Genomic DNA, 13041 nt, shown 5'->3' with positions numbered 1-13041 from the left:
TGTCGCATAGGTGGTTGGGCGTGGAGACAGACAGTGTAAGTTTAGGAAATTTGGTTTGATTTGTGTAGTGGGTGTTAACTATCACAAAAATGATTTCGACGACAGCAATTCAGGGTCTCTATAGTCGAGGCTGGCCAGTTCAGGTGCAGAACTTACCATCTGGCAGATAACGGCTGAGCAGGTCAGACTGAGGTCCTGGGAAGGCTGCAACAGCCCAGGGCCAGACTCCTTCAGGCTAACCTGGGACAGGACATCTCTGGAGGAAAAAGTAGAAGGTAAGGTTGGCACAGAGTGAATTATCGGAGTTCATGCAGCAGGAATCCATGGCACTCATATGCAGGCACAATCAGCATCAGGAATGAGGAGGCAAACAGGGCCATGGCTGCACACCAGTGAGTGCCGAGCTTTGACTTTTCAACACATGCTAGGGTGGAGCCAGGAGAGATTTGCATTCTCTCACCAGGAGCTGACTCTGAAGGAGGACTTAAATTATGGGTCTCAGGAGGAGCCAATTTGTGATGAGATACACAGGATGCCTCAGTGGAGTTCATCTCTGCTCACCATAGACAGGAACCCATCTGAGAAGACCCAGGTGCTCAGTAGTCAACACATCTGATGAGAACTGTGTGAATTCAGCAATGGACAGTATGAGTATATTCCATCTGCAGGCCTGCAGTTATGCAATCTGTAATTGCATGGAAGAGAGTTGTATTTCTTTGACTTTACTGATCTGTCAATCTCCTGTCTCATATATTTGATATCTATTCATTCAACATTGGCAGCTTCATGTTGATACTGCCATCTATTTCTGAAAATTTTAAAAACAGCAGCAACAGAAAACATAAACTGTAGCAGAGACATGGACAGTTAGCTCAATTCTCTCAGATGTTGAGCGTCTTGGAGGAGGGGAAGGAGAGAGAATGATGAAAGTCACAACACACAGGGTCTAAGGAATTCTTCAGTGATGTTAAAAACAATGCATTCTGCTTTTTTCTTTTGACGATTGATGTTTAGGACCCAGAAAGAAAATGATTTCCTTGACATTCCACAACCTTTCCAGTGACTTTGTATATGAACATGATTAAAAAAATCATCGAAAGTAGCCTCAATGAAGTGATGATTGCGTTAAAGAATGCTATGTCAAATGTTTGATTTTATGAATATAAAGTCTTATTTAAGTCTTTAAAAGATAAAGCTATGAAGATGTATCTAAATCATGAATATAAACTTACTACAAGGTTGCAGTAACATTGCCAAAAGAAACCAAGCCCATGATGCTGAGTGTCAGGTGAGTCACTGAACCCTTGTGGTAGGACAGGCATTATGAGATGCAGTAACACTTGGTTCCTTTTCCAGGGTGTTTCAGTGTTACAGTGATTTTCAGTCTTTTATTAAATTGTGTGTTTTGAAACAGGAGACTATCTGACATTGTTTCCACAGTGGACTTGCTTGAGTTCTATTACTTAATAAACTACCTGTTATCAATCTAGATCTGACTCCACATTGCACTTCACTGAACTTCTTCATACTTTTCAAAATTACAGACCTCAGATATGCTACCCTCACCCAAATCCTCCCACCTTAGGCCAAATCTTCTCTTTTACACATACACTCCTTTTTATATTTTTCATTATAATGAGAAAGAAAACAGAAGCAATGATGAAATAGAATAAGATTAAATAGAAACATCAGACTGGAGCAGGACTAAACAAACAAAGCAAAAGTACCAAAGAAACAAATCTAGACACAGAATATCAAGTTTGCACACACAGAGATCCCACAAAACATAAAGAGAGGACCAAATTTCATATATATATATATCCCGTAGAATGAAAAAATCTGACAAGCATTATGAGATGAAGAATATCCAAAACCATAACTGAATTCATTTTCTGTCAGCCATCTCCTTCTAGGCATGTGACATTTCTTCAGAATAGTTTATGAACACAGTGAGACACCATCCAAGGAAAACATTTTGTCTCTGTGAGCAAGTTATCTGTCGGAGAGAGCTTCTGGCTTAGGGCTGATGCCTGGTGGCCACTTCCCCTCTTAACATTGGGACTCCATCTGGTTTAGACCTGGGAAGGCTCTGTGATGCTGAAAAAGAGTCTCAGGTGTTAGTGTTCGGGCATCTGCACTGGCCTGTCCTTAGGGTACCGTCAGGAAACACCCTCAGCTCCAGCCGCTAAGAGCTCCACCTGTGCACATTCTCTATGTTCCTCTACAGAAGGGCCCTTCCCACCTCCCATTCTTCTCTCTCTTTCTTTCAATCCCTCTCTCTATCTGATCCCCTCTCCCTCACAAACCCTCTCATTTCCCCTCTTTCCTCTCTTCCCCCTCTTTTATGTCTCCCATCTTCTGCTACTCCTGTTTCCAGAGGCCTGATAACTTCCCTTTCCAATTTTTATGATCCCTTTCCTTAATTAAAAAAACCCTATGCTGAACACTGTGGCGTGACGTGTTTCTCTCAGGGGCCACTTTTCTAACTGACAACATCAGAGAGTTCACATCTGCATCAATCCTGTTGTGTCTGGAAAGCATTGTCTCCTTGGTGTCCTCCATTCCCTCAGGAATTCATCATCTGTGAGCATCCTCTTTTGCAAGGCTCCATAAGCTCTGTGGGGACAGATTTGAAGGAAACATCACATTGAATGTTCCAAGATCTCTCACTCTCTGCACATTCTCCAGTCAGTCCCTGTATTTATGAATATTTCAGGAAGTTCTCTGATGATGGGTGATTTATGGATATTTGCAGAATGTCGTTGGAGTCATTTGATTGCTAGTTCTTTAGGATAACAAAATACTTGTTTTTTTCTCTAGGTATCATTTGTTAATCTTTGGTTCTTGGCCTCCACAGTGTCAGGATTGGTTTCATCTCATGGTGTAGACCTTAAATGTAATCTATATATTGGTTAGTTCATACCTCAAGTTTTTGGAAACTATTGTATCTACATGTCCTATAGCCATGTCAGGATTGTACATCTAAAGGTTTATAACCATTGTACCATATTTTCTTCTTCTGTTTTTCTACTGACAGACATCTACAATGTTTTTAATTCTGTCTATTATCACTAGAACAGCAATGACCATGGCTAAGCAAGTGTGTCCAGTAAGATGTGGAGTCCTTTGGGGTTATAGCCAAGAGTGGTGATTTTGGATGGTGGGATAGATCTATTCCCAGCCTCCTGTGGAAAAGCCACACTGATTCCCACATGGCTGTACACAGTGGGTGACTTTGCAGTCTGAGGTGTTTAGGATTTAAAATGACTCCCCCAGAAGACACCAGATAAGTCTTAAAGTCATGTCTTTACAGTCACTAACAGATGCCTTCCTGGTACATCAGAGAATTCCATTGAGTTGGGGGCCAGGAATGGAAGAATCTCCTGCCTTCTGGTCATTCCCAGCACCCCAGATGGAGGAAGAGAGGAGAGTAATTTATACAACCATTGCTGTGTCAGGTAGTATTTTAAATTCAGCATGGCTTTGCATAATCTCTAACATTGAATTGGTCTGGGGATTCATGTCTGCCACAAAGCATAAAGTACATATTTCGGCCGTGTTAAGGACATGGAACTTGAACTTGTCATGGGGGGTGATGGAGGAGGTCCTTTTGTATATATGTTTGTCTTATTGGTTGATAAATAAAGCACTGTTGGCCAATAGGGAAGCAAGTTAGGCAGGACTAGGAGAGAAAGAGGATTCTGGGAAATGTAGTAAAGAAGAGAGTCACGATGTGATCTCAGGAAGAGCAGACACATAAGGCCATCATCTTAGGTAAGATAAGTCTTCACAAAAATATATAGAATAGTAATTATGGTTGATAATTAAGACAGAGAGCAAATAAGAAATCCTAGTCATTGGGCAGCAGCATTGTAACTAATATAAGACTCTGTGTGTTATTTAGGGGTCCAAAGCAGCAGCAGAACCCTGGAAGCTGGCTAAAGAGTTATCATTACTGGGGAGTATACAATAAAGGGACATGCAAATTAATGTTTTGAGATATGGGACATCACACTGAATCCAGCACTTGAGATGACTAAGTACCCTTGGTTCCATGCTTGTTACTCACACACTAGTTGAAAACCAAATACTCCATAGCATGAGGATGAGGAGCTGGTATCCAATGACTGTAGAGTTGATGCCATAGCAATGTATGTCCATGATTTGTAGAGACTTGTTACTGTAGAACTGGGTACTTGGAGTGGAAATGCAATAACTGTGGCAGCCGAGACTAAGGTATAATATCAGAACCTGCCTCCAATAGCATGCACATGCCTACAGTTGATAAAAGTGACCTGTGAAAATAATTTAATACTACATGTGTCCAATTTATAGGAATCATATTTACAAGGCAGTGCATTCTGATGTAAATATGTCTTTTATTCTAAGGTATGGGAACTTGTGCCAGGCCTCATGGTCAGAGTCAACAGCATACCTTGAGGTCACTGAAGACTTAAGACTATGAAAGGAGTTTTTATTTGCACAGATGTTGGTGATTTGGAATTGACAGGTCAACTGTGTTATACTTTATTCTCTGCTCTTGCTCCAAAACTTCTCATCATTCAAAATTCATATATATTGTCATTGTAATTCATCATCACAGTTTTGTACATTTATTGTTTTATTAAAGAAAACCTGTATCAGCCTGGTGTTGGTGGCACAGGCCTTTAAACCCAGCACTCAGGAGGAAGAGGCAGGCATATCTCTCTAACTTTGAGGCCAGACTTGTGTAGAGAGTGAGTGCCAGATTAGGCTCCAAACCTACACAGAGAGACCCTGTCTTGAAAAAACAAAAAAAAAGGAAATACTGTGTCAGTGCAGGCAGTCAGTGGTGAAGATTTCCTAAGGATATGGTGTACTCTTGAGGATTCTAGTCAACACTACTTTGTACTTAGATGTCCTTTGAAAAGTTGGCAAAAGTAATATATGCCTTTGAGGAGGAGGCAAACAAAGAGTCACTCAGATTGATTAATTCTGAACAAGTCCCCAGGCTGATCTTCTCTGTCATCTCAGTCCTAGGGCAGCTTCCTGCTCCTCCAGGGTTTCTGACACACTCAGGATGTGGTTGTAACACTGTGTATAGCACAGTAATAGACTGCAGAGTCCTCAGATGTCAGCCTGCTGAGCTCCATGTAGGCTGTGCTGGAGGATGTGTCTACAGTTATTGTGGCCTTGCCTTGGAACTTCTGATTGTAGTCAGTATCCCCATTTTCAAGATCAATACCTCCAACCCACTCCAGTCCCTGTCCAGGCCTCTGCTTCACCCAGCTAACATAGTAGTCCATGAATGTGATGTCAGAAACTTGGCAGGACAACTTCACTGAGAATCCAGGCTTCACCAGCTGAGGACCAGACTGCTGCAGCTCAACCTGGGAGTAGACACCTGTGGAGAAAAGTCAGAGAGCATATCTTAGTCTCCTCAGTCACTGTTGCTTCTTCAGCATTGGAACTGGAAATTCCCTGACCTGTGGTTAGTGACACAAAGAAGATGATGGTCCAGCTCCATCCCATGGTGAGGACCTGTGTGCTCAGTGACTGTGGAGAGGACACTGCTCATATGTTGTTGGTGGTGTGGACATCCCTGTATTTACCACTATAGACTCACCTAATTTACATATTCATGAGCAGGGTAGTTCTTAGATAAGGCCTATTCCTGGTGGAGAAGAAGACAGAGGAAACCTGTGTCAGGCAGCAGCATCTTGAGGTTCAATTCCTAATCCTCTCTGACCATATGTACAGCATCCTTCTTCCATGGGCTCTCTGAAGATGCTAAGGAAGTAACATCAGGACCTAAGATCTCAATAGATTTCAGGACTGAGACAGTGACTCCAATGTATGACAAGGTTAACACATTGATTTACAGATGTTGACTATGATGATGATGATGATGATGATGATGATGACAGTAATGAAGAATTCAAAACCTGCTGAGTTTGAAATGTACAGCCTCCTTTCAGATACATGCAATTAATATTTTCTTTTCCAAATGGTTATTTACTAAGAAACTCTCCCAAATGAACCAAAGCAAATATACTTCATAAACATTTACACCACAATGATTATTGCAGCAGCATCACAGTAACTAAATTATGGAAATAAACTGTGCATCTGTTAACAGAGAATCTCATCAAGAAGACATGGTCATATAAACAACACAACAGAAGTTTTTCATCTACAAGGAAGGTGGAACTTAGTTTAGTGATAAAAAATGGAATCAACTAGAGATAAATGTACTAATTAGGCCAGACATTAAATGAGACTCTCAAATGTAGTTTTTAGATATTGGTGCTTACATACAATTATGAATACCAATATATGATGCAGTATATGTGAACTTGTCTAGTAGAATACACATAAATTAGGAGGGGAAAGAAAATGAAGGATATTGACCTTCCAATAAGTCTCCATACCACTTCATAACAAGTTTTGTTTCATTAACAAAGAACACAATGAATCCAATAGGTTCTATGTATACACACACAGGTGGAGTCTTTCACTAGTACACCAGAAGCCTCCAGAAAACTTCCAAATAAAACTAATATTATTTTCCTGATTGGCCATCAATGCAAATAGATTCCCAGCTGAGTGTGGGTCCTCAGGAGTTTCTCTCCATCCATGTAATAGTTTTAAAAATTGTTATATTGTCTTTAATGGTGTGAACAGGAGAGACACGCACCAGGGTGTATGTGTGATCCTCAGAGGACAACTTATGGCATTCAGTTCTTGTATCCTATCATGTGGGTCCAGGCAATGAAACTAATGTGGCTAAATTTGCCAGCTCAGCCACTTCACCGGCTCTGACAAAAGAAAATGTACTCAAAGGTATTTTTAAAAATGTACTTTCTCATCCCGATAAATATGAACAAAATTAACAAAAAAGCATAGTTTGGCAATAATAACGTTTTGATAAGTTAAATAAGCTCTTTTATATTGACATGTAGCGACAAGCAAAATTTTTGCCCTCCAATTTCTAAAAGTTAGATGAAGGTTAAATCCAAGGGAAAAAGCATGGCGTGAGGGTTCTAAGGTAGACCTAAGGTATTCTAGAGCAAAATCCATTAAACCTACTTCTACAGGAAATGTTTACACAGATACTGTATGTGGAATGAATACCATAAATTTCTCACCCCTTACATGTTTTTTTAAAGCTTTTCTCTCATTTTGTTGTAATTTTTTTAAGATGTCACATATGAATTGGGGAACTTTAGCACCAAAATCAATTTTCTCATAATCCATCTAGTTTCCCCTTCCTCCCCACTTAAACAAACAAACAAACAAACAAAAAACCTAAATCACAAGTCCCACTTATGTCAAAACCTTTGTCCGGCTAGTTCAAACTTCCTCCCTGAAGACCTACACAAACCCAGACAAGATTAGTCAACAGGGGTTCAGGCTGGAAGAAAAAGGTTTTGAATGTCAAAATATGACAAATCCATAGAATATATTATTTTATGTTAAATTATGATCTTTATATTAATCTTAAAATTTTGTGACGTGTCTTTCCTTTTTTCCACAGTTTTAATATATTATTCTTCAACAACATTTTTGTAACTTTACATGTTTTTTGGTTAATTTATTTTAAAAAATGAAAAATTAACTTTAAAAAATGCAAAAAGCTGTTGCATTATTTATTTTGGAAATTCTCCCCTTTGTGTTGGATGGCAAATTGAGTTTCTTCTCCTTAGGCCTTTCACAGGTAGGACTGAGAATGTATTATAAGTTCTGTGACAGTACAGAAGGAAACCACCTTTTATGTATAGCTTCTAAAAGTGAAGACAAAAAAGAGAAAAACCTTTTGACTTTACGTGCCCATCTCAAGACATTCTGCTCGCAGATTCGAGGTTCTGTATTCCAGGTTGGAGTTTTCCAAAGCTAACAAACAACTTGTGCACACACATAAAGATGAATGTAATTATGATTCCTCTCTTGCTGGTCACTACCATCACTCTCTATTTCTTTTTCTTTGTGTGAATTTATTTAAAAGAAAAAAACTTTTTGTAACTACTACTTGCAGTTTAAAAAAATCAATAAACCCCGTTTTTCAAGAAAAAAATGTATTTTCTCATATAACTGTGCATTTTATTTAATTTGTCTTTTGCCTTTGTCTCATGGTTACAAACTTGTATTTTTATATTTTGTGTGTGCTTGCGTGTAAGAATATTGGCTGTTTTATTTTTGCTTGGTATTTCCTGTCTTAAAATATTTTTGTCTATTTGTTTTATCTTTGAGAGAGAAAGACAAGGTATAGAGTTGGGTAGAACAGGATACACGAAAGACCTAGGAGGAGTAGAGGGAGGGAAATCAGTAAACCGAATATTTGTAAAAATTTTTCAAAAATATTTGTAAATGTAAATAAAACTGAATTAAATAAACAAGAAAATATAAACCATAAAAAAGATTTACAAAAAACATTTACTGTTTTCCAACATTGAAATATAACTTGTCTATAACAGCAGGTGCAGGTCAGCTGGTAGACTCAAGAAAGGAAACCACAGAGGACACAGAGTCTCCTCCACATCAACCTCATCTCCCTACTGAGGATTCTTGGCTCCATTGCGCCCCCTGCAGGTGCTGGTCTCCCCTGCAGATTTGTTTGTTATTGTTTACAGTCAAGTTGCTCTGGTTCCCTTGAGCAATATATCTCTGCAACCTCAGTGCCCACAGAGCTCAGCTACAGGGATAAATGGCTCTTGTTTAACAGGAGATGCTGGCTGCTTCTTCGAGAGACTGATTTTAAGTTGGGCCTGTATGGTCATCAGTGTCCCTCTCAATGCCAGGCTTCTCTATGGTGGACCCAGTTCTACCAGTTCCCACATGTTATAAAGAGACACCAGGAGAGAAATGGGGCTTTGCAACCTTCATCAGGCTATAACTGGGGAAGAACACCTGAACTCAGAGAAGCACAATTAATCTTGAGCTCAGATGTAATCCCTCATATATCCATGCATGGATTCCTGCGACACTCTGATACAGGAGTCAAGAGAAAGAGGAGGCAACACTGTAGTACTCGCAGACCAGTTAACAACTTGAGAAAAATATATTCACATGCAGATGGAGATAAAAGTCAAGTCAGTTTGAACTGGGGGTCAATATATTTTCCATTGTCTCATGAGTATCAACAAATATTGGTTTTCAGTATTGACTATTCACCATCCATGTTTTTTGACTGGCAAAGGAGACACAGCATGACAAGGAGAGTCCAAAAAGTCAGTAAAGGAGCTGTAGACAGCCACTGTTCCCACGGTGAGGAGTCCTACAGGAGGAGCTAGAAACACAGCTGTCGCATATAGGCAGAGGGCGTTAGTCACTTCCTTGCAGGATCAATGGTTGCCTGTTCAGGCTCTGTGAGATGCTATAATCCCAGGTTAGTTGATTCTGTGAGTTTTCTTGTTGTGTCCTTGACCCCTCTGGCTCCAACATTTCTTTCTCCCCCTCTTGTGTTGGATGCTCAGTGGGTCTGCATCTGGTTCCATATGTTAGTGGATGAAGCATCTCTGATGTCAGTTGGGTTAGGCACCAAATATTAGTAAAGCGGCATTTTAATTCACCATACAGTTGCTCCCAGGGAACAGAGCTGAACTGTAACAACTTTGCTGGCAAACCCCTTTCATGCTGGAACAGAGCTGATACACTGGGGAAGCCTTCCCTGGAGCAGGGCTGTAAGCTGTTATGCTTACTATGACCTGTGCTATTCCTTGGCTCCCAAGCTCCAGAATACCTTTCCATATGAGCTGTGTAACACTCAGTATTCTGTGAATCCCAAGTGCCAGAATTCATGTCCAATCTTGTCTGCCTAAACGCCTACGATAGGAAAGGTTGAGCATTTCCTCTCAGGTGCCTGTGTTTAACTAACATTACCAAAGGTCACACAGAATGTCTGATTGCACTCTTTGGAAGCTTGTTTTGTGTGTCTTTGAGATCAATGACGAGTGTTAAGAAGCTCCTAGACGTGTCTTATAGTCCTTCTTTCTGTATTAGGACCACAGTTATGCACATGCAGGGTTCTGGTCTAAATGAAGTATGAGACAGTGATTACCTGGCAGTCTTGGCTTCAGGGTGTGGCTGACTCTGGTTCATGGCTGCATAATGGTCAAGATTCATGGTCCTGGGCAGCAGCTCACTCCTGTCCATTACTGACTCCCACTGGGGTCTGTTAGAAGGCTTTACCAGCTCATCAAGGTTGCAGGCTACCATTGACCAGCTGCCTTTCCCAAAAGCTCAGCCACATGGAGGTACCCTCACTCTGCAGTGCAATTAATATCTGCCCCTATGTGGAGAATGTTGCTGGACTCTGAGGAGTTACCTTACCCAAAAACTGTTTCTAAGCAAGGCTCCTGACCCTTGGCACAGATTCCTGCTAGAAGAATCGCTTGCTACACATATGATAACTAAGACTTGTGCTAGGAGCCATAAGATGAGACTGTGCTACCTGATGCAAGTTAGGCTTTGTCTGCAGGTACTCTGGAATAATGTAGAGCTGATTCACTGAAGGTCTTCTCCCAGAGGGCTGTCTCCATCATGCACACAGCCATTCTAAACCTATTTTCTTAGTCCTCTCCCTTCAGGGCCACTACAGCCAAGGATCCTGAGAAGGAAGCAGAGCTGCAGGGATCCACACTCCACCCATAACACTAGCACACAGGAAGGACTCTGTCCAGACCACACAGCCACACAGCAGCCAATCCTTAGCTCCAGATGAAGGCTGAACACTGAGTTAGTGCACAGAGGTCAGAACTAGAATTATCTAATTCAACACAGAAGCAGAAGACACCATGATGAATGCAATAATGGAAATAATTTCATTAAAATTTCAAAGCTATCACTTCTTAACCTTATATACACAGTACTCCAGAAGAGGAAAGAGGTTTGGACTATTCTTAGCGCTTACTGTGACTGAGCCTGGCTCCCCTTCCACTTGTTTCCCTCTGAATTACTAACACTGTTCCAGCCAGGGGTCTGCCCTAACCTCAGTATGAGGGAAAATCCACCTGAGGTTCCTGAGCTTCCCCAGCAGCCGATCCTGGTGACCTCAGGGAATCACTCTTCCCTCATAGACACTTTCTGCATTGTTCAGGGAGGACTAGGTAACATATTTGTTTTAAGACTGTTCGTCAAAACAGAAGCCATAATTTTTAGAGGCGGTGATCAATTCCTGAGTCTATAATTATGAATGGATCCCCCAGAAAACCAGCAGATGGAGAGGACACCCAGATAAAACCGGAAAAAATAATCAATTACTCCTCAAGCTGGGTTTTATATGTGCTGAGCGCCCCCTGCTGGCAATGAGAACCTATCAGGGAGGTTTTTGTCTGGGCTCACACTGCAGACTCCTCACTGTGTCAGCTGTACAGTAGTAAGTGGCCGTGTCCTCAGTTCTCAGGTTGTTCATTTGCAGGTAGGCCATGCTTCGAGAATCATTTCTGGAGATGGTGAATCTGCCTTTCACCGAATCCGGGTAATAGGTTGCATAATTATTAGGGTTAGTGCTTATGCGAGCAACCCACTCCAGCCCCTTTCCGGGAGCCTGGCGGACCCAGCTCATGGCATAGTCAGTGAAGGTGAATCCAGAGGTTTCACAGGAGAGTTTCAGCGACCCTGCAGGCTTCACCAATCCTTCACCAGACTCAACCAGCTGCACCTCACAGTGGACACCTGCAAACAGAGAGGATCCTGATGAAGAAACTGTCACAAAGTCTACTGTCTCTCTCACTCATGTCTCCTCACACACTCAGCATCCCGTGTTATCTACCTTTTAAAAGAGCAACAAAGAAAACCCAGTGCAGCCCCAACCCCATGTTGATTGTCCTGTTTTCAGTGCTGCTCACTGAATGGAAGACAGGGCTAGAGTTCTCTGCCTGACCTGCAGGGTGAGGGCAGGGCTGGTTTTCATGAGCAGAGGGAGGTCATATTTGCATATCTTCCTGATATAACTTATTCTCTGGTGTGTGAGAGCCTTAGAGGCAGCATGCAATGATGCAAATGTCTGAGAGAAAATGAACCAGTGAGGACCATGATTCCATTAAAATATTATTCATTATATTTTATAAAAGATTCAAAACCCTTAATTTAATTTTTTATTCTTTTTACATGAACTCTTCACTGCTTATCTTACCAAATATTATACAACAAATTCATAGAAGCTTAAAAATTAAAAATTACAATTTGATAATTCAATGACAACTAATGTTAAGATGAATGAATAGTGTACTATACATTAAATTACAGCATTGAAACTGAGCTGGGGGACAGCATGTTGAGAAAGTTTAACATGTACAATAATACAAGTTTTATCCTCATTATAGAATACATATACATATATGTGCACATACAAATATATATATATATATATATATATATATATATATATATATTAAATTAACAATAACAGAGTAGAGGCCAATCCTTGTGAAATACTAAACACTTCACAAAATGCTTTTACATATATGCCTTATGTTTGGGGTGTCTTAGTTAATATCTTCTGCATTTGTGCCATTAATTTCCTCAAACTAAATATAGGATCCCTGTCTGTGGTTACAACAGGACAGAGAGGAGTGTGTTACCTGGTCTGTAGTGCCATGGTTTATGTCTTCCCATCTCTCCAATCCCCTGAGGATGTAGAATTTTTTTGGTGGTGTGGGATCAGCCTCAAGTGACTCCTAGGAATACTTACCCTGTATTAGAAAAGAGAGTTGGGAAATAGTTGTTTAATGGATTAATTGATTCAACTATTACAGACACATTGTTATGTCTAAGGTTCGTATGGGCCATGATATGGTTGTTTCTGTGGCATTGCAGGAAAGTGACTTCATTTAAAGCAACTAAATGCATTGAGCTGCTGATCTGAAGTCACTTCTGCTTTGAGTCCTTGGATGACCAAATCATTTCTCTGCCAGGTTTCACTTATTTAGCCTGGTTATGTGGGGGTTGGCAAAAGGAAGAAACCCCAGACACATGCAGTGACCCCCCTGCTGTTCTGTCTTTGCATCTGTTCCTTAGGACCATAAATGGCTGAGGTGTGGTCACCCCCTGCTGGCCTGTGCT

At 40.8% G+C, this 13041-nt stretch overlaps 1 gene segment (V, D, J or C); it reads right to left on the bottom strand.

Annotated features, from left to right (window-relative positions):
• Positions 1 to 761: 761 nt before the first annotated feature.
• On the bottom strand, positions 762 to 11795 carry LOC113838299. The segment is given in 4 exon segments: positions 762 to 808; positions 5177 to 5383; positions 11320 to 11652; positions 11750 to 11795. Coding segments are annotated over 4 exon segments (633 nt in total).
• Between the last annotated feature and the right edge of the window lie 1246 nt (positions 11796 to 13041).

The sequence above is a fragment of the Cricetulus griseus genome, chromosome 5 (assembly GCF_003668045.3).
Source record: "Cricetulus griseus strain 17A/GY chromosome 5, alternate assembly CriGri-PICRH-1.0, whole genome shotgun sequence".
NCBI classification, from domain to species: domain Eukaryota; kingdom Metazoa; phylum Chordata; class Mammalia; order Rodentia; family Cricetidae; genus Cricetulus; species Cricetulus griseus.
The sequence above is the reverse complement of the archived record's forward strand: the minus strand, read 5'-3'. Positions and strand labels throughout refer to the sequence as shown.